This window comes from Dipodomys spectabilis, unplaced genomic scaffold (assembly GCF_019054845.1).
Source record: "Dipodomys spectabilis isolate Male_0828 unplaced genomic scaffold, ASM1905484v1 ptg000174l, whole genome shotgun sequence".
Taxonomy (NCBI): domain Eukaryota; kingdom Metazoa; phylum Chordata; class Mammalia; order Rodentia; family Heteromyidae; genus Dipodomys; species Dipodomys spectabilis.
Window position 1 is genome coordinate 6,466,130 of NW_024870851.1, and position 22,264 is coordinate 6,488,393.

At 38.0% G+C, this 22,264-nt stretch overlaps 1 protein-coding gene across 3 annotated transcripts in view; it reads left to right on the forward strand.

Annotated features, from left to right (window-relative positions):
• The window catches only part of Abcb11 (ATP binding cassette subfamily B member 11), a 74,407-nt gene that overhangs the window by 17,143 nt on the left and 35,000 nt on the right, over positions 1-22,264 (forward strand). For all 3 annotated transcript variants that reach the window (XM_042694162.1, XM_042694161.1, XM_042694163.1), the window contains exons 7-13: positions 12-183; positions 5,344-5,468; positions 8,488-8,662; positions 13,349-13,462; positions 15,817-15,927; positions 17,908-18,033; positions 20,332-20,535. In XM_042694162.1, the coding sequence (XP_042550096.1) occupies positions 12-183; positions 5,344-5,468; positions 8,488-8,662; positions 13,349-13,462; positions 15,817-15,927; positions 17,908-18,033; positions 20,332-20,535 (1,027 nt within the window). The remainder of the gene's footprint in view (positions 1-11; positions 184-5,343; positions 5,469-8,487; positions 8,663-13,348; positions 13,463-15,816; positions 15,928-17,907; positions 18,034-20,331; positions 20,536-22,264) is intronic.

Consider the following 22,264-nt stretch of genomic DNA (forward strand, 5'->3'; position numbering starts at 1 on the left):
TTTTTCCTTAGTGATGTTGATAAAATCAACGAGGCTATTGCTGATCAATTGGCCATTTTCATTCAGCGCATGTCTTCAGCCATCTGTTGCTTCCTGCTGGGATTTTACAGGGGTTGGAAACTGACCTTGGTGATTATTTCTGTCAGCCCTCTCATTGGGATTGGAGCAGGCATCCTTGGCCTGGTAAGAGTATCTTTGGGTTTCTTTTCATGGGAAGACATTAGTATTCACAAATAGCCCCCAAACATGAAGCTTGCTTTTCTTCTCCTGAGCATGTTTAGTTAATATAATTGCCACTATTTTAATTTATTCTGTTTTATCCCCCAGGATCAATCAACATTGAGATGGTTTTTATCTTTCATTCTGTTAATATGGCTGATTATATTTATTGATTTGCTCATGTTAAGTGACTCTTGCATCCCAGGGATAAACCCCACTTGAGCCTGGGGAATGGTCCTTTAAATGGATTGAATTTTGTCAAATGCCTTTTCAGTATCTATTGAGATGATAGTATATGGATTAAGGAGATAACTATTATTTTATTCACCACAAACTTTATTGAACAGCTACACTTTGTCAGGTAATTTTAAGAGTTTCACATTCCTTAGTTCTAATCCTCACTGTCTCTGAGCTTTTTTTCACTCAAGGCTAGTGCTCTATCACTGAGCCACAGTGCCACTTCCAGTTTTCTGGTGGCTAATTGGAGGTAAGATTCTCAAGGACTTTCCTTTCTAGGCTGGCTTAGAGCCTCAATCCTCAGATCTCAGCCTCCTGAGTAGGTAGGATGACAGCTGTAAGCCACCAGAGCCTGGCACTAAAGAGATGAAAAAAAATTAAAATTATTTAAAAATGGCTGTACAATGACATTTCAATTTGAAATGTCATTACAGCTGTCTTTCCTACCATATACTTTCTCACTATGCTTCACTGGACCCTTAATTTCTCCTGAGGGGTATGAAATGTTCTGCAAACGTTTGGTCCAGTTTCTTTTGTTCCCCCTGCCCCCAAATACATGTAATCTCTTTCTTCAAAGATGTAATACATACCTTTCAACAGATTCTATGCCATATTTTAACGTGCTGGAAACTACAACCATTGTCTGATTAAGTTTTTAAAAATTTTTTTTTTTATTAAGGTGGTTTTCAGAGCATGGCTTCTGGTATCATCTCATTGCCCATATTCTGACTTATAAAGGTGTCATCGATTTGGAATGCCGCGACTCTGCATCTGTTTCTTGTTGTCATCATGCCTGTGCATGTTTGTTGCTCTGAAATGATACAAACAACTCTGCTAAGCACAAGTCAAAGGCAAAGATGGGAAACATATGGTATATTAGAAGTTACTTCGGGTTTTGCATATTTTTGTCAGACCTTTATATTTAAGAGAAGAAATATGAGCAGCAACTAGAGACTTCCAAATACACACCTCTTAAGCTCCAAGGTCAATTTAACTAAAGTAGCCTGAAATTAATTTAATATGCCATTATAATAAAAAAACAAGAACCACTCACAATCATGTGATTTTTCTCATGACTGTGCTGCAAATGACTATTTTAGGAATATATTAGATAAAGCAGGTGAAAAAACAGTGCAATCCCTAATGTCCAAGTGAAAATTTCAGTGTTGATGAAACTGAGCACTACTTGTGCTTCCTGTTGTCTTTTCAGTCCATAGAATTCATATGATATCGATGGATGAAATAGTACATACATCCCTAAAAATGTTATCTTACTTTGTATTTTAGAATTCTCTCTAATATTTTACTTGGTAATACTTTTCCTTCCAAAAGATTGGAAAGACAATGGGAAGACAAACTCCCTTTATCTGGCTATTAAGTATTCTTTACATTTCTGAGTTAGTTGGTCTTTCACAATATTTGACTTTCTTCTTTGTGTCTTAATCTGTGCCAGGTTAATTTTCACTAGGTCCACTTGTGTTCACAAATAAGGCCCGTACCCATTACGTGACTTATGAAACTATAATCCCTCTGTACATCACCTTTATAACAATGATGAAAAATATTTTATTTATTTTTTTAAAGAGAATTAAGAAAAGAATTTTATTTATAATATCCAAAAGAGTAAAAATACCTAGGAATGTATTTCATCAAGGAAATAGAAGACTTGTACATCAACAATTGTAAGTGTACTGGGTATTGGTGTCTTACACTTGCAATCCTAGCTACTCAGAAGGCCAAGAGCTGGAAGACTGTGGTTCAATTCAAGCAGAAAAGTCTGCAAGACTCCATCTCCAATTAACAAGCAAAATGCCAGACTGGAGGTGTGGTTCAAGTGGTAGAGCACAATAGTGAGCAAAAAAACCTGAGCTGAGCATGAAGCCCTGAGTAACAGCATGTGTGGGCGTACACACACACACACACACACACACACACACACACACACACACACACACACCCCTGTAAATGTTGCCATGGGATTCACAGGTTAGGAGACAATATTGTTAAGATGAAATATTCTTTAAATCCATATCAACATCCCATTGACTTTTTCTTTTGCAATATTGGTAAGCTGACTCTAAAATTCATATAGAAATATAAGGATCCAGGAAAAGTGAAAACAATCTTGAATAAACAACAGAATTGGAGGGTCTACCCTTTTCCATTTCAAAACTTACTGCAGTGGTACAAAAATCAAGACATTTTACAGGATTGCTAGGAAGCAAATAAGCCAATTGAATACAACTGAGAATCTACAGGGAATGTTTACATTTATGGCCATCTGAGGGAAGGAATTCTGTACTTTTTCCTTTTTTGGAGGGAAGAATTTGCTGGAGATTGTCCCCAAAGCTGTGCACAGGCTACGCATGTTCATTCTCAGTGAACTACATTCTCAGCCTGGCTAGTTGATTTTTAAAAAAAAATAAAAATAGCAAAACAATTTAATGAAGGAAAGACCAACACATGTTTTTTTTTCTTGTCTTCATGTTATTTTTCAAAATTTTTATTGTGATTAAGTGGTTACATAATTTCCCAAATTTCACAGTATTGTGGGATAGTGATGCTCAGTTAAAGTCACAAACACATTCTAACTTTCTTGGAGCAAATTGTCTATCGCGGTCTATAACATTTATGAGTTCTACGAGCTTTGCGATAGAGTTATTTCTTCCACATTGGGTGATATGTACATTCCTTTTGTTTTGCGCAGCATCCGCTGTTCCCTCTTTCCCACTTGTTCCCTCCCTCCCATCACTGCCATTAAGTTGCTTAGTTCATTTTGGTCAATGTCCAGTGCAGCTGACGGGTCCTGCAGTTGTATGTTTTTCCCTGATTCCCTCTAGTTCTGTGTCGTCCTCCTGGTTTCCCTCTTGGTGTGCACATATATACCATACATGTGATCAGCTGCATGGGGTTATTTAGTAGTGATTCGACCAGATGAGTGGAAGTCCTTTGTTTCTTAAGTTCTGTTAATTTTATCCTATCACCTAACATTTTGGATTTGACATTCACTTATCAGGGAGACCTTGTACCATTTGTCTCTTTGCTCTTGGCTTACCTTGCTCAACATGATTTCTTCTAGCTCCATTTCCCTGCAAATGCCATTATTTTGTCATTTCTAATGGTTGCATAATATTCCATTTTGTATAGATACCACAATTTTTGGATCCATTCATCTGTGGTGGGACATCTGGGTTGTTTCTATATCCTGGCTATTGTGAACAATGCTGCAATAAACGTGAGGGTGCATGTGTCCTTGTATATTGCTTCTGTTGTTCAAGATAGATGCCTAGAAGTGGTATGACTGGGTCATAAGGGAGGTCAATATTTAGCTTTCTGAGGACCCTCCAGACTGCTTTCCAAAGTGGTTGTATAAGTGTACATTCCCACCAGCAGTGTAATAGGGTTCCTCTTTCTCCGCATCCCCTCCAGCATTTGTCGTTGGCTGATTTGTGGATGTGGGACATTCTGACTGGGGTAAGGTGGTATCTCAGGGTTGTCTTTATTTGCATTTCCTTCACCACCAGGGATGATGAACATTTCCTCATGTGTTTCTTTGCCATTTTTATCTCTTCATCTGAGAAGTCTGTCTTTAGTTCCCTTGCCCATTTAGTAGTTGGTTTGTTAGGTTTGGGAAGGATTAGTTTCTTGAGTTCCCTGTATATACCTTGTCTGATATATTGCTGGTAAATATTTTTTTCCCAATTAGTTGGTTGTCTTTCTAGCTTGGTTGCGATAGATTTAGCTGTGCAGAAGCTTTTTATTTTAAGGTAGTCCCATTTGTCAAGTCTCTCTCCAATTTGTTGTGACCCTGGGACTCTGTTCAGGAAGTTCCTTCCTGTGCCTATAAGTTCAAGTGTCTCTCCTACTCTGTCCTGCAGTATTTTCAGAGATTCAGGTTTAATGTTAAGGTCTTTAATCCATTTTGAGTTGATGTTGGTGCATAGGCTGGGGTCCACTTTTAGTCTTCTGCATGTGGCCGCCCAGTTTTCCCAGCACCAGTGGTTGAAGAGGCTGTGTTTCTTCCATTGTATGTCTTTCGCTCCTTTGTCAAATATCAGCTGACTATAGGCATGTGGATTTATTTCTGGATCTTCTATTCTATTCCATTGGTCTTTGGGTCTTGTGCCAGTACCATGCCGTCTTTGTTATTATGGCTCTATATTAGAGTTTGAAGTTCAGCATGAATATCCCTCCCATGTTGTTTTTATTCCCTAGAATTGTTTTGGCTATTCTAGGTCTTTTGTTGTTCCATATGAATTTTTGGACTGTATGAAAAATATTTAAATATTAAAAAATCCAAGTCTAGTTTTAGAAAAAATAACTTGTTCACTGTTGGGCAAAAAAGTCTTGTCTTTTCACATAATAAAATTAGATTAAACTTCAACAGTTGAGTCAAAGGGACAGAATATTTACCTAATGGTTTCTCCTTTGGAACTATTACCTGCTAAATTGTGCTTCTGCATATCCTGATCTTCTTTCTCAACTATACTCCAACTATACTGCTTACATGGGCCTCCAGTCCTGGTCTCTGGTGTTCGGCTACAGATTTTATAGTAACTCCTGGCTGATAGTAATGCAATAGGACCTAATTTGACTTGGGAACCTCATTCTACACAAACACTTCAGTGTTATAGAATGACCTATCAGGGACTTGCTGTGTGAAAAGTTTTGAGACTCTCATTGGAGTCATTTTGATATATTAATAAACAAACACCATGAATTAGACTGAACATGATCAAACTTGAACGATTTCCCCTCCCCCTCTGGTATTACAGTAAGAATCTATTGTTACATCAAACCATGCCACATCCTTACTTCTGTTAAATGAATCACTGAATGACAGACTGCCTGACCTAAAACATTTTCTTTTCTTTTTCTTGATTTTAGAGTGTGTCTAAATTCACAGACCTTGAGTTGAAGGCCTATGCTAAAGCAGGATCTATAGCTGATGAAGTTATTTCATCTATACGAACAGTGGCTGCTTTTGGTGGTGAACAAAAAGAGGTTAGAAGGTTAGTTAAATGGAATGTCACTTTTCTGGATTTCTCCAACCAGCATAATTCTCTGACTTTTCCTCATTTTGCCCCTCATGGTTTATAGAGTGAGCATTGCTCAAAAGATGACCAAATAGAGTAATTTGGATTGCTCAAAGTACTACAAGAAGTCCAAGACTTAAGCCATGGGTTTTTGAAGATATTGCAGTTTGTGCATTTTAGAAAACTAATATAGGTTAGACATTTGTTTCAAACTCTGTTAATATATCTGCTCACATATTATACCTCATGCCTATTTTTAAAATTGGTTGCTGCTATTAAAGTTAAACCTCTATAGGCACTACAACAGATAACACAGAAATGCAAATGATCAAAAGTGACTACTGTTTTCAATTATATGTCAACAAATTAAATAGCTATATTTGGGTAATTTTCTAGAAACATGCAACCTACCAAGACAGAATAAGGAAAAAATAGAAAAGCTGAACAGAAAAATAGTAAGAAGAGGATCAGTAAGCAAAGTCTCTTATCAAAGAAAAGCTCAGGACCCACAGGCTTTATTGCTGAGCTCTACTAAACTTTTAAAGAAGAATTAGTAGGAATTCTTAAAAAATTCTTCCCAGAAGATTGAAGAGGAGAGGATCTTCAAATTCATTTTAAGGATAAAGATATAGTTTAGTTGTCAAGTGTGCATGCCTAACATGCCCTTGGTTTGATCTTCATCACTGCAAAAACAAATGACAAAACAAACAAGGAAAAACTTATAATACCAGCAATCCTGTTCCCAAATCAGATAAAGACATCACAAAACTCGATGATCATCTCAACAGATGCTGAAATTGTATTCAACAAAATTCAACATCCATGCATGATGCAAACTCTGAACACATTAGATATAAAGGAATATATCTTAATACAATAAAGACTATTTATAGTGTATATATGACTATCATACAGATAATTAGACTAATCAGTGTGAAAGTGTTTTCTCTATGATTAGGAAAAACACAGGTTCAGCCACTCTTGCCACTTCTACTCAGAATAGGACTGCAAGTCTGACTGAACAACCAGTCAAGAGAAAGCAATGAAGGCATTTAAGTCAGATGGTAAGAAGTTAAATAGTCTCTGCTTTCAAGTAGCATATTGCATATAAAAACCTTGAAGATTTTACCAATGATATATAATATGTAATAAATTCAGCAAAGGTCCATGATACAAAATCAATACAGAGAAATTAGTAGCATTACTATTCACTAAAGATGAGCTATCAGATAAAGAAATCAAGAAAATAATCATATTTACAATAGATTCACGAACACTTAGGAACAAATTTAACCAAGGAGGAGAAAGACTACCTGTATACTTCAGGTACAAAACATTCATGGACAAAGTTGAAGAGGACACAAATGAATAGAAAGATACCTTGTATTTATGATTTTTTAAAAAATGAACTTATTAAAATTTCAATGTTCAACAAAACAATCTACATGCTCAATGCAGTCTTTACCAAAATTCTGATATTTTCCATAGAAATAGGAAAAAAATCCTGACACTTTTATGCAATTACAGATGACCCCAAATAGCAAAAGCAATCCTGAACAACAGGAAGAAAGTTGGAAGAATTTTACAGTCTATCTCAAAATTTACTACATAGATTTCTATAGCAATCAAAACAGCATTCAGGCATAAAAACAGAAAAATGAACAAATGGAGAAAAGAAAATAGAGTCTAGAAAGAAATTCACACCTTTTTAATCAGTTGGTTTTTTGGCTAGGATGCCAAGATTACACAATGAGGAAAAGATAGTCTCTTTGATGAATGGTGTTGAGAAAATTGGATGTCCACATACAGAAGAATAAAATTATATCCTTACTTCACTCCATATACAAAATCCAACTTATTTTAAGTTAAAGGTTTACATCTAAAACAGAAGACTATAAACAACTAGAAGAAAATAAAGGGGAAATGCTCTGGGACATTAGGTTGTGAACGTATTTGTTTGGATAAGACCCCAAAAGCACAGGAAACAAAAGGCAGAAATAGACTAATAGGATCATACCAAACTAAAAAGCTACTACACAGAAAAGGAAACAACCAACAGAGTAAGAACAGAAGCTATAGCATGGAAGAAAACATATAAAAACTGTATTTGGCAAAGGGTTGATATGAAGAATATATAGGGAACTTAAAGCACACAACAGCAAAATAAATAAAATAAAAATAAATAAATAAATAAAATCTCCAAAACAAAAAACCACACCCAAATAATCTAAATATAGGCAATTAGACCTATGTTTCAGAAAAGAAGATACACAAGTGGTCAGCAAGTATAAGAAAAATTGCTCAACATCACTCATCATCAGGGAAATGCAAGCCAAAATCACAATGCAAAGCCACCTTACCTTAGAAAGAATGATTATTAGGAAGAAGGCAAATGATAGCAAATGCTCATAAGGATGTAGAGGAAAGGGAACCTTTCTACATCGTTAGTGGGAATGTAAATTAGACAGAAATTATGGAAAACAGCATGGACATTGCTCCAAAATTAACAACTAGAACTACTCTATGATCCAACAACTCCCCAGAGTGGGTGGGTGGGCTGATGTAGATGAGTTGGTATGAATGCTAGAAATACCCAGATAATCTGACTTGCTTATTTGAAGACAGTTGCATTATTTTCTGATAGAAAATGGTATGTCATATAATAGAAACAAACAACTAGTCCTAGATCCCTTATGTGCAGATATTAATGTGAAAAATTAAATTTTCTGGAGGCAGAGTTGCTCCACTGTTACACTCATACAAGCTGTGGTCAATTTATGATACTTGTATAACTAAGACTTTTGTCAACATTCCATTGTCAGGTTCAAACAAATACTAGACAGAGGTTATTGTGGATTCATATCTCAAAGGCTGCCTTGTGTTTGGAGTGACTTTGGAATTATTGAGTAAAACCACTGCACTGTGGCTATTTAAACATCTTAACTTGAACTGCTCAAATGATATTGGATTTGTCTCAAATGTTTTCTCTTCACAGGTATGAGAAGAATCTAGTGTTTGCCCAGACCTGGGGAGTTAGGAAAGGGATGGTGATAGGCTTCTTTACAGGGTACATGTGGTGTCTCATCTTCTTGTGTTATGCACTGGCTTTCTGGTATGGCTCCAAACTTGTCCTGGATGAAGAGGAATACACACCAGGAACACTTGTCCAGGTACTTAGATCTTCCTGACTACATGTAACATTTCTTTCTGGATCTCAGAAGAGGATTCCACATGAGGCTTCTTGCCTAGTGTTAGAGGAAAGTCAGTATCAATGATTTGATGGAGTCCATTTGTGGTGAAGACCTAACTGGATGAGACCAGCAATTTGATGATTTCCAATTCACTGAAGATCTATATTATTTTTAACTACAAGACACTAATTTTTCAGTAGATCCTGAAAGATAATATACCATAAGAATGGAAAGTCAGAGATCTCTCAGCTAAACATACATGGGTTACATAACCCAGCTTAACAATCATGTAGGACATTGCCTAATGAACGTGTTTATGAAGTGTAATGAGTTGCTGCAGCCTAAAGTCAGTCAGACCTTCCACTGAATAGGTAATATAAGCTTACTTTCCTACTCAGTTGTGCTATGCCATATGATTGATTGCTAATGACATAGATACTTTTAATGGTCAGAGTCCTTTCAGTTATTCATGCAATTGAATGTCATGTTTCCAGATGCATCCAAAATGCAGGGATTCAATAGTGAGCAAAAGAAATGTGCTGATGTTTATAGTTTGGTAGAGAAGACAAGCGATAGTTAAACAATTGTGTAAATGCAGATAGTGATACGATTTCGACTGGAGGATGGGGAAACTTGGTAGTAAATAGCAGGGTCACCAGGTGTACCCAGAGCCAGGAAACTTCTCCTAATCCCTTGGCCAAGTCCTATCCTCCTTGGTTGTGGCCCCCTCCACATGCAGCTGAATGGTACCATAACACCCTCCTACTTCACCCTTCCATGTTCATTAGCCTCCCAATACTCTTCCATGGCATCTGGGCTTTTCCTCCAGAGCACTTGTATCTCATAGGACACTTGTAGTCTTTTCTGCCTTCTGATGGTCTATGAGGTTAAGGAGATCAAAAATAATTTTTTCATTTGCTATTTCAAGGACATAGGAAATAGATTTATATTAAATAATTTTTTTTCAGACAGGGTCTCCCTTTGCAACCCATAATAGCCTAAAACTCTTGTTTCTCCTGCCTCAGTCTCTTGAGAGCTGGGATTATGGGCATGCTCACCAAGCCCTGCCATGTCAGATTCTTGAAGAGAATGCTTCGGCTGAGTATCCTGGGTGACATAGACAAACAGTGAAAGATATCGACAGCTGTGTGGCATAAATTTGCTAGCTGAAAGCTTCCAATTTAAGATCCAGTGTTTTCATTAGATCTAAGAAAAACAGAATACTGTTTTGATTTGCAAATAGAAATTGTTACTACTGGGTAAACTATAACCATTTTAAACTATTTTATGAGATACCAGAATACTTTGTGTTTAGTAATATTGGGATTTGAACTCAGAGTTCATTCTTTCTACAAAAGTGTTTTACTATTTGAGTCATATCTACCATCCTTTTTGCTTTAGCTTATTTTTCAGATAGGTTATTGCTTTGGCTAGGGACCAGTCTTGGACTGTAATTCTTTTATCTTTGACTCTCACATCACTGGGATTATAGTTGTATATCACCACATCCAGCCCACAAAAAATAACTTAATGCTCAGTTTGTGCTTTCAGAATGAGTTGCGGGCATGCCTTTGAACTTTGTTTAAAAATTAAATATAATAATGCATGCATGTTTTATATACATGTATACTTTAAAAAGGGGTGGTATGGAGAGTTTTACTATTACCCAAAGTTAATCATGGGCTGGGAAGGTGGCTCAGTGGTGGAGCGCTTGCCTTGCATGCATGAGGCCCTGGGTTTGATTCCTCAGCACCACATAAGCAGAAAAAACCTGGAAGTGGCGCTGTGGCTCAAGTGGTAGAGCGCTAGCCTTGAGCTGAAGAGCTGAGGGACAGTGCCCAGGCCCAGAGTTCAGGCCCCACTACTGACAAAAAAAAGGTGATCACTTCCCCTACAATTTATAGTTTTGAACATTGGAAAATTAAACATGAGAAGTCTGAAATCTGACTTTAACATCCAATTGCTCCCGAGAGGTTTTGCCATTAGTCTCAGTTACACGCTTTGTAAGAAAGACATTTACTGAGCAAAGCCTTCCTTCCTTTCATTTCTTGCCTATAAGGAGAAGGGAGAACAATGCATGAACAACCTTCAGAGGAGGAAATGAAACAGTAAACTGAAAATTAAATGATACACAATTTCAGTTGGACGCACTGAATAAAAACCCTTTGGTGACTCTCACATGGGAGAATCCAATTTAATGGTTTTCATCTATCAGCGAGTTAGACTATGGGCTCCTCTATATCTTCTGTAAAGATTTTCACATTTCAGTGGATATTTCTTCAGTACTTACTATTTATGGACATGGTGTACAACATGCCTAGAACATTATAATCATCAATTATTATCCTCTTAATCTCTTTGTTATGGTTCTCTGCTTACACCCCACCTTAACAAGGGCTTTTTTTTGTAAAGAGGAGACATCCTTCAATGGCATAATATTCTTTCTCTTTATTTTTCTCTCTGTGTGTCTTTCTCCCTCTCTTTCTGTATCCCTATTTCTCTCTCTTTTATGTTTGTATCCCTGCCCCTCTCTCTCTTTCTCTCTCTCTCTGCCTCTCTATCCCGATTTCTCTTTCTTTCTTTCTCTCACATATACACAGAATTCTTGGCTATATTTCTAAACAGCAAACTATGAAGGCTAACTGTGCCTAAGCTGAACTGAATGTTTTAATCCACCAAACTAATTAACAATTTGGTTTGTTTAGCACACTCTGTAATACACAGAATCATTACTGACTACATAGCAATTGGGCAAAAATGGTAAGAAGCTCTCATAAATGACAATAATCAGTATCACTTACAGACAAGGAACCAAATGTGTGGTCTATTCAGAAAAGATGAAAGAGAACTGGCTGGGTGAAAAGCTGTCCTTTCATACTTCTCTTAATTTTCCACCTCTAGTAATAAAAAATAAGGACAGTATAGAAGGAAAACTTTACCCACCGTATGTAAGAAGTCAAACACTGAAAGACCCATTTAGTGTAATTACCATATGTAGCACTCACAACCTCATTCTATAATTGATATCATTAGATGACCACTTCAAAAATGAAGAGGAGGTCATGAGGTTAAGTTATCTATGACAAGTTGAACTCATGTCTCTGTGACTCTAGACCTGATCTATTATCCACAGCTTTTTGCTTCCAGATTTGTCTTCTAAGCGACACAGGCCCTCTTTACTCAAATCTAGCATACACAAAGATGGACAATTCCACAGTAGCTTCTCTCCTCAGACTACACTTCCACAAGGCTAAAGGATGTGATAGTAGAGTGAAAATGCTACTGGCTACTGTGATGGTATTGGGCATGTCCTTATGTCTGTCTTGTCATCCTCACACCTCCCCTAACATCCTCCAGAGAGAATTCCTCCTGCAGGTTAACATAGAAACTTGTGCCAAAGCCTCTTCCTCACCGTTAAGAGCAGTGCTGATAAGAAGAGGAGGAACATCTGGTCATGAGATGGCTGTATTCATCAGCTACAGCTTCTCCAGCTCAGCTCAGGAACCCATCTCTCTACTTTTACCCAGCTAACACACAGGAGTTGGGAGCTAAACAGAAAGACAGCCAAGTGCCTTTGTTTAAATACTGATCTACTAATTAGGGAAATATCAGTTCCTTGGTTGTTTCAAAGATTAATCCAAGTACTAGAGATCAAGCATTTAAAGCATGTCTTTTTATTGCCACCAGTAGTATTTTAGCAGTAATGATTGTAGTACAGTTAGTATGCTGGTAGTGTTAAGAGCAGATTGGTTTTGCATATACCAACCTCTAGAATAGTCAACCTGACCTTTGTGCCATTATTATATTGTTATTACTAATTATTATTATTGTTTTTGCTGTTGTTGTTCTTCTTCTTAAACAACTTCCTCCTCTCTTTCTTCTTCTTCTTCTTCTTCTTCTTCTTCTTCTTCTTCTTCTTCCTCCTCCTCCTCCTCCTCCTCCTCCTCCTCCTCCTCCTCCTCCTCCTCCTCCTCCTCCTCCTCCTCCTCCTCCTCCTCCTCCTCCTCCTCCTCCTCCTCCTCCTCCTCCTCCTCCTTCTTCTTCTTCTTCTTCTTCTTTCTTCTCTTTTCTTCTTCTTCTTCGTCTGCCAGTTGCAGGGCTTGAACTCAGGGCCCTGGGCACTATCCCTGAGCTTTTTAACTCAAGACTAGTGCTCCACCTCTTTGATACACAGCTTCACTTCTGGTTTTATGATGGTTAATCAGAGATGCGAGTCTCACAGATTTTCATGCCCAGGTTGGCTTGAATCTGAGATCTGAAGATCTCAGCTTCGTAAGTAGCTAGGATTACAGGCTTGAATCCTGTTACCTGGCCTGTTGTTATTATTTAGGTTACCCTTTAGTCAGAAAACCACGACAAGGCTAATTTTATAACAAATTGAAATATTACATTGTGATTCTACCCTTTTGTATGGATATACTCCTGCTTATATTTCTTATCTCTATTCCTTTGTAGAAGGTATGCAGTAACAACAACAAAAAAAAAGAATTCATTTCTATGAAGAAATACTTTGCAGGATAAATGCAATACTTTAACTTTCAAACTTCTTTGGAAGAAAGCGTCTGAGAAATTTCTGAGTTCACTTATTTACAAGGATGGTTTGGGAGCATTGTGTATTTACAGACTGATGAAAATGCCTGAAAACCGTATCTCTTTTCATTTCAGGTTTTCCTCAGCATCATAGTAGGAGCTATAAATTTTGGCCAGGCCTCTTCTTGCTTGGAAGCGTTTGCCACTGGACGTGGTGCAGCTGACAGCATCTTTGAGACAATAGACAGGGTATGTTAAAGCCAGAAGTGAAGCCACTAACAAGGTGGGGTAGAAATGAATCCGTAAGGCAATAGTTCTTTGGGTGGGGAGGTCTGAATGCTGTCATTGAACTTTTTTTTTTCTCACCTGAGCCATAGCCTTACTTCCAGCTTTTTTGGTGCTTTATTGTAGATAAAAGTCTCATGAACTTTCTTGCCCAGACTGGCTTTGAACTGTGATCCTCAGACCTCAGCCTCCTGATAGCTAGGATTATAGGTGGGAGCCACTGGCTCCCAGCAAGACATGTATTTGTAAAGATAATATTATTTATGATATTATATATTATATTATCTTTATGTAAGGAGCTATATATATTTTATATATAATATATGTTATATGAGGAGCTGACTTAAGTGCATAAAAATGCACAATCATTAAGTGCTAGTGTAAGGCAGAAGCAATACTTAGAGCTAGTAATGCAACAGTGAACTGGGACGATAATGTCCCATTGGGAGTCATAGTGGGAGTCAGTGGTAAAGAAGTGAGCAGATTCCAACATCATGTCCTGTCATGCTCAGTCCAATGTAGTCTCTAAAACAAAGCAATGTGACTGCGGAGAAGGGAAGAATCTTTTAGTTGGGTGCATGGTAAATAAGGACAGGAGGGAATCCTTGAAAGACATACCTCTAAGGTAGGGAAAGGACTTGGTGAACTGAAGTAGCTGAAGAAAAGGCAGAAGGAGCAAGGGGCTAAAGCTGGAGGGACTGGAAAGTTCAGGCTTTCAGGCCAAGACCAAGTTCATTCAATTGGGTTATCTTTTGGCTTTGTTGGCATTTTTTTTTTGACAGGGTCACTTTATATATAGCAGGCTGTCCTTAAATTGATTATTCTCCTGCCTCTGCCTGCTTAAGTTTGGATTACAAATGTGAAATACCATGCTTGGCTAGTTCATCTTCTTAATATACCTTAAAATCTTTATCAGTTTTTGCAGGATCTTGGTAGCTTGGCTAGGATTTTACTGGTTAGTCTATGAAAGCATATTGGAAACAAAGGTAGGATCTCCAATCTGAAAACAGGGAGAAGGTGAAAACTTGATGTTTTTCCTCTGGAAAAATGTTCAGAAGCCCTGGAAATTATAGGTGCTCATGGATGTCCTGAACTACAATTGTGTTTTGCTAAACAATGAGGTTTAATGTATATGAAGAAGCTACTCTTTTTGTTTTGGTAGGATATTTTTGATTTTTTCCATTTAGCAGAGCAGTGTATGTATACAATGCATCTTAATCTGTTACCCCTTCCTGGTCAGCATTCGTTATTGTTAGTTTCTTGATAATGGTAATTCTAACTTGGAAAAACCTGCTTTCTATATGCTTTGGTAGAGCCAGATTATTGGAAGTTTCATAAAGATGTTGATCTGTTTGAATACTACCATGTTCTACAGGTTGTTATATGCTCAAAGGAAGTTATGACTGTAAAAGGACCCGTAGCACAAATGAAGGCATTAAGAATGATTTTACGATCTTTATTAGATACTCAAGAGGAAGAAAGTAGATTACACCATACCTTCAGTGCTGATGATTTTCTATTACTGGTTGCTTGATAGAGAAAAAGTTTGATCTGAAGTATTCTGATAGCAGGAGTTCTTGCTCTTGTCTATTTAGCCAAAATGGCTGAATTTTAGATTAGGTTCACTGCTATCAATAGAAGTGAAATTTCAGGATATAAAGGGCAAGCTGACAGTATTTTATGGCACTGTTTATATACACTTAATCTTCTGCAATGGTTATTCACATATAGCCTAGTTTGGTGGACTGGTTGTATGATCTTAGGTATGAAATAATCTGGGATCCTTCCACCTCCTTATCTGAGAAATAAGCATATCATCTTTCCAGTTATATTATGGTGACTATGTAAATGAAAAAAGCACATTAAAAATACTTATACATAGCACTATCTAGTAACATGGCTAATGTAATATAATGTATTATAGTAAACGTTAGTCATAGTATATATTGATGTTATATATTATATATCAATAACTTTTTATTACTACATTTGTAGAAACGATTATATAATACTGATGTACATAATCTCATAGTTACAACTAGATAAACACTAGTAATTGAATAAAGATATCTATTTATTACATTAGTATAACATACTTTGTAACAATATATGGTAATGTAATATCTCACTAATATTTCAATAAGTAATAGTGATTGTTATCACTTATTCATAAATATTTAAGGCAGAAGCATGCTATCTGTAGAATACCTCTGTGAAGTTTTACCTAGCTGTTCTGTTTTATGAGTTAAGTCACACTAAGATGATCAGAAAATTACATGTAACATGTATGCTTGTTATGTCTTCACTATTCCGCTCAGAAACCCACCATTGACTGCATGTCAGAGGATGGTTACAAGCTGGATCGAATCAAGGGTGAAATTGAATTCCACAATGTGACCTTTTGCTATCCTTCCAGACCAAATGTAAAGGTGAGTGCCAGCCTTTTCCCTGGAAGGAGTGGACATTTGATGCTCTGATGATTCATTCTAGGGCCCCGGATGGCTTGGTTTTCTAAAGCCTGACTTAATCGTTAGGAATAAAAGTAAGTGTACTAAGGTTGTACCCTCTTAGGTGACACACCACATCTTTGGAATGATTATATTGTGTAAATTCTTCTGATTGGAACAGGACATTCAAATGGAATCAACCCTACAAGACTCTGTTGAAATGAGTGGCAGAGCCTGTCATTCTAAGTACAGGATAAATAGTTGACAAGGCAGTTAGCAAACAAGAAGCATGCCTTCATCATCGCTGCTTGTAGACAAAGAGGGTGGGGCACACTAACTAGGTAGTAATGAGCAGCCATGGGAAGCTGATGTCTGGAGCTGCTTACTTCCCACCTGTAATACACCAGACTCACTCCACTAGCCTTAATAAGAAGGGGAGTAAATAGGGATACAGGTGGACGTTACGTCGAAAAACTAACTTTACAGCTTTGGCGCAGGGTGGGGGGATGATGGGGTGGAGGGAGATGGGAAAGGATGGTAAGGAGAAACAAAGGAGGAGGCAGCAATGTTTGATAAGAAATGTACTCATTACCTTGCTCATGTAATTGTAACCCCTCTGAATGGTATTTTCACAATAAAAAAAAAAGGGGGAGTTGGAGATTTGCTTGCATGTCTTGTATTAGGTGTTTATTCAGGGCAAACAGTAAAGGAAATTTACAGTTTTCCTGCCAAAGACCTATAAGGGTGATCCCTGTTACAGAAAATTAGAATCTCTCCTTGAATGAACTAATTTTGAAATGAGACTTAATCTGCCTTTTTGTTCTCCCTGGGAAGGAACAGTACTGATGATTGAACTCAGGGTCTTATATTTGTTCAGCTTGCTTACTTAGTTGGTGCTCTACCACTTGAGCTACACAACCAGCTCTGCATTTGTGGAGATGGAATCTTGTTGACTTTATTGTATGGGCTGGCTTTGAACCATGGAACTGGTCTTAAACCATGATCCTATTGAACTCCATATCCCAAGTAGCTGAAATATAGGCATGAGCTATTTTCCCAGCCAGAATGTTTAAAACTAGATTTTGGAATAAAACTTTTGAGTTGGGTGCTGGTGGCTCATGCTTGTAATCTTAGCTACTCAGGAGGCTAAGATCTGTGGTTCAAAGCCAGCCCGGGCAAGAAAGTCCATGAGACTCTTATCTCCAACTAACCACCAGAAAACTGGAAGTAGAAAAGTAGGTCAAAGTGGTAGAGCACTAGTCTTGAGCAAAAGAGCTCAGGGACAGTGCCCAGACCCTGAGTTTAAGCCCCGCAATGGACAAAAACAAAACAAAACAAATCATTTAACTAGGGATACGGGTGGACCCATTGCATCAATGAGATGTACAAGTCATTATGTCAAAAAATGAACTTAACAACTTTGGTGGGGGGTGGGGGGAGGACCGAATGGGGGGAGGGGAGGAGTATGGGAAGGGATAGGAAGGGGAAACAACGAGGAGGCAACAATGCTTGATAAGAAATGTACTTGTTATCTTGCCCATGTAATTGTAACTCCTCTGTACGGTATTCTCACAATAAAAAATAAATAAATAAAAAAACAACAATTTAAAGTTTATTTTACTAATATTAGCACATATCATTTTACTTATTGACCACAACTATTAAGCCTTTTGCTAAATGCTGAAGCCTTACCTTAGGTACTGTGGTGGCATAAGTAGACATACAATCATATAGTTTCCTTACAAAGCATCCTAACTTGCACCTGAATTGCTTGGTTTGATTTACAGTGATAATTTGAACTTTTAAATTTTCTTTTAATATTCATAACTTTTGAGCTTTTCTGCTTATCTGATAAGATTATCCCAGATGTATACTAATTATTGCTAATAAAGGAAACCATGGAACCTATATTTCTTTGGGTGTGGCTTATTTCACTTAGTTTTCATTTTCTTTCTTTTCCAGATTTTAAATAACCTCTGCATGGTCATTAAACCAGGGGAAATGACAGCTCTGGTGGGATCCAGTGGGGCTGGAAAAAGTACAGCACTACAACTCATTCAGAGATTTTATGACGCCTGTGAAGGCATGGTATGTATCTTCCAGAAATTTCAATGGGTGGAGACTAGGAAGTTCAAATCATAGTACAATGTCAAACTGAGACAGTCTTGGCACATGCATAACCTGCATCCACACGATATGTTTTCTGCATGGTGACAGTACTCCATGACTAGCTGAGTATGTTTTCTGAGTCATTAAGTGTGCCAGCACATTAAAACTGGTATTGCTGCTTCTTGGGTGAGTCACTTACCAGGCCCACCCCTTTGTATTGTAACAAAATCATCATGGATTACTTAAGTTCTCCAAATGCTGAGGATACAAACGAGAACACAGATAGAAATCTACAGGGAACAGTCCTTAATTATTGTTTTGAAAAGTTTAAAAAAAAATTTAAGTGGGCAGCTCATCCCTCTTTAGTCCTCAACTACTCAGGAGGCTGAGATCTGGGGATCATGGTTCAAAGTCAGCTTAGGCAGGAAAGTCCATGATACTCTTATCTCCAATTAGCCACTAAAAAACCAGAATTGAGGTTATGGCCCAAGCAGTGGAGCAAAAAAGCTAATGGACAGTGCTCAAGCCCCCAGTACTAACACAAACACACACACACACACACACACACACACACACACATCATTTTGAATGCATAACTTCACAAATGTTTCTTGTCTTATTTTCCTTGTGTTTATTTGAGGAAACATAGACCAAAACTAAAAGAATTACAATACTAATAATTGCTTTATCATATATTTATCATATGCTATGTTAGATGTCACATACAAATGATTCCTCTCTTACACAATGACCTGTAAAGATGTCTGTGACCATTTTACACACAAGAAAGGAAAAGCCAAAGGGACTGAGATCTGCTCAGGTCTTGTAGCTAGGACCAAGACACAACTTGAACCTAGATGTGTGGATGACAAAGCTCCTGCTCTTTGCACTCTGCCTCAGAATTATGGTCATCGGCTTCTAGCTGATGCCTTGAGTGGCCTTGTTTGCCTTCATGGATATGGTAAGTTCCCCAGGATACATATGGTGTTAAACTGGTTGGACGAACACCTCAGAACTTTCTTCTCACACACATGCCCTTCTCAGTTCGGCATTCTTTACTATATGCCACCCTAGTATTCTAAATCTTTGAAAATCACCATTTAAACCATTTATTATTAAGTAGTTGTGCAAAGAGTTTACAATTCCATAAGTCAGGTTATGAGTGAAATTCTTCTTGATCGATGTTACCCCTTCCATTGATCTCCCTCATTTCTCCCTCCCATTCTACCCATTCTACCCTCCCAATCTTTACATGATGTACATTGAATATAATAACCGCATTTGCTCATCATTCCTCCTATATTCTTGCTCTTCTTCATTGCCCCCCCCAATATGTTGAATTTTTAATACAAAATGTTAACATTTTTACTGTGTTTTTGTTTACTCTCAATTGATTTTGAAAAAACAATTAATTTTTATTTTATTTAACTAGTTGTATAGTTTAACTCAACATATCATTTTATGATTACAATCTATTTTGATCAATGTCACCACTTCCCTCTTTCTGTCCCCATCTATCCCAACCCCACCCTTCCCTCCAAATTTTCACATGTGCACATTGGTTATTTGACCATATTTCTCCAATGGTTTTTGAACACACAGTGTTATTTGATGAATCTGACTAAAAACTGCTTCTATTAAACAAACATACAAGATAGAGTATATTGTTTATTTTTTATTGTTTTGTTGAAGTCCCTTTTGGATCATACATTAAAAGATTAAAATATTGAAAGCATGGTAAATAATCAAGGAATTAAAAAAGTATCCATTTTTGTGCCAGTAGAATTAGTTAGGTGACATTACCTGTTTGTGTCTCTACAATGAATTGTCCTTTAGCTAAACTTAACGTCTAATAATGTTGTTTTCTGATTTTTGTTTCTTTTTTTGTTTGAGTTTGTTGTGCTGGAGTTTGAACACAGAGCCTGGCCACTTTCCTTTAGTATTTTTCTCAAGAGGTACTCTACCACTGGAGCCACAGCTGTACTTCTGGCTTTTTAGTGGTTAATTGGAGATAAGAGTCTCACAGACTTTCCTGCTTGAGCAGGCTTCAAACCATGATCCTCAGATCAAAGTCTTCTGAGTAACTGGAATTACGGGCATAAACCACCAGCATCCAGCTAATGTCATTTTCACTCAAAAACTACATTTTACGAAGGATTGTTCTATAACCATCTTGTCAGTCTTTATGTTTCTCCCCAGTGGTTAAATATACCTCATGGTAGGACTTAGAATCTTAAAGTGCTCAAAGCAGTGCCCTGTTGCTCTCACACTGTCTAGGTGACTCTGGATGGCCATGACATCCGCTCTCTTAATGTCCAGTGGCTGAGGAATCAGATTGGAATAGTGGAGCAGGAGCCAGTTCTGTTCTCTACCACTATCGCAGAAAACATCCGGTATGGCAGGGAAGAGGCCACAATGGAAGATATTGTGCGAGCTGCCAAGGATGCCAATGCCTACAACTTCATCATGAACCTGCCACAGGTATCCCTAGCCTGTACTCCATGGCAAACCTGGGGTTCATAGAAGGAACAAAGCTACATGAAAATGCACATCTTCATTTGATTGAATTCTGGGTTGTTAAATTTTTAATGCCATGTTTAATGTCAAGCCTGGGTACCACGAGTTTACATTTTTCTTCTGAATAGGTGTTTATGTATTGAAAATCTACCAAACTGGGGGATTTTCTTCTTAAAATCTCTTTTTGAAACAGAATTCCTTATTCCATCTATTAAGAATGTGTCTAAGCCGGGCGCTGGTGGCTCACGCCTGTAATCCTAGCTACTCAGGAGGCTGAGATATGAGGATCGAGGTTCAAAGCCAGCCAGGGCAGGAGAGACCGTGAGACTCTTATCTCCAATAAACCACCAGAAAACCGGAAGTGGCACTGTAGCTCAAGTGGTAGAGCGCTCGCCTTGAGCTGAAGAGCTGAGGGACAGCGCCCAGGCCCAGAGTTCAAGCCCCACGACTGACAAAAAAAAAAAAAAAAAAAAAAAAAGAATGTGTCTAGCAGAGCGCCAGTAACTCAGGCCTGTAATCCTAGCTACTCAGGAGGCTAGGATCTGAGGATTGTGGTTCGAAGCCAGACCTAGCATGAAAGTCCATGCGACTCTTATCTCTAGGAAACTACTCAGAAAAATCCAGAAGTGGCACTGTGGCTTAAGTGGTAGAGTGCTAGCTTTGAGCACAAAGAAGCTCAGGGGCAGTGCCCAGGCCCAGAGTTCAAGCCCCAGGACTGGCAAAAAATGAAAGAAAAAGAAAAGAATGTATCTAAAATATTCATGAGGCACAATGCTCTCCCTATGTTCATCATTGTGTCAGTCAGTTGTCTGTCACTGTACTACATCTTGAGATAAACAACTCAAGAAATGCTCACTAAGGTTCATGGTCAGCTAGCACTTTTGCTGTTGGGCCTGATGCAAGGCAGAATATAATGGTGATGCATGGCGGGCAGAGCAAAACTGCTCTGCTTCACGGTGGCCAGGAAGCCATGGAAGAGACTGGGGGCAGGGGGAGGGAGAGAGAGAACAAGACAGACAGAGACACAAAGACAGATAGAGACACAGAGACAGAGACAGAGAAGTTAAAGCCAAAGTCCAATTACAGACAGGCTGGTAACTCATCCATGGGAACATATAAGCTCCAAACCATAACAACCATTACCATTATTCTTTAGTTCTCTTCTTCTTACACAGCTTATATATTATGTCCTTAAGACAGCATCTCATGTATTCAAAACAATTCCCCAGGAACTGGAACTGTGGCTCAAAGTGGTAGAGTGCTAGCCTTAAGTGCAAAAGCTTAGGGACAGTGTCCAGGCCCTGAGTTCAAGCCCCACAACTAACAAAGAAGAAGAAAAAGCAAAGAGTCTTAAAACAATTCCCCAGATATTTCTGTCATAATGACTACTACAAACACAATTTCTGGACAAACACAATCTCTGGTAGTTCATGGTGCATATAATCCTAGATATTCAAGAGGCTGAGTAAAGCCAGCCTGGGCAGATAAACTCAAGAGACTCCAGTAAACCAGCCAAAAGCATATGTATGGCTTAAATGATAGAGTACCAGCTTTGAGCAAAACAGCAAAGCAAGAACTCAAAACCTCAAGTTCAAGTGCAGTCTCTCTCTCTCTCTCCCCCCCCTCTCTCTCACACACACACAAAACCCTTTTGTATTATTACATTGGTATTGATGGTCTGCTAAGTATGAGA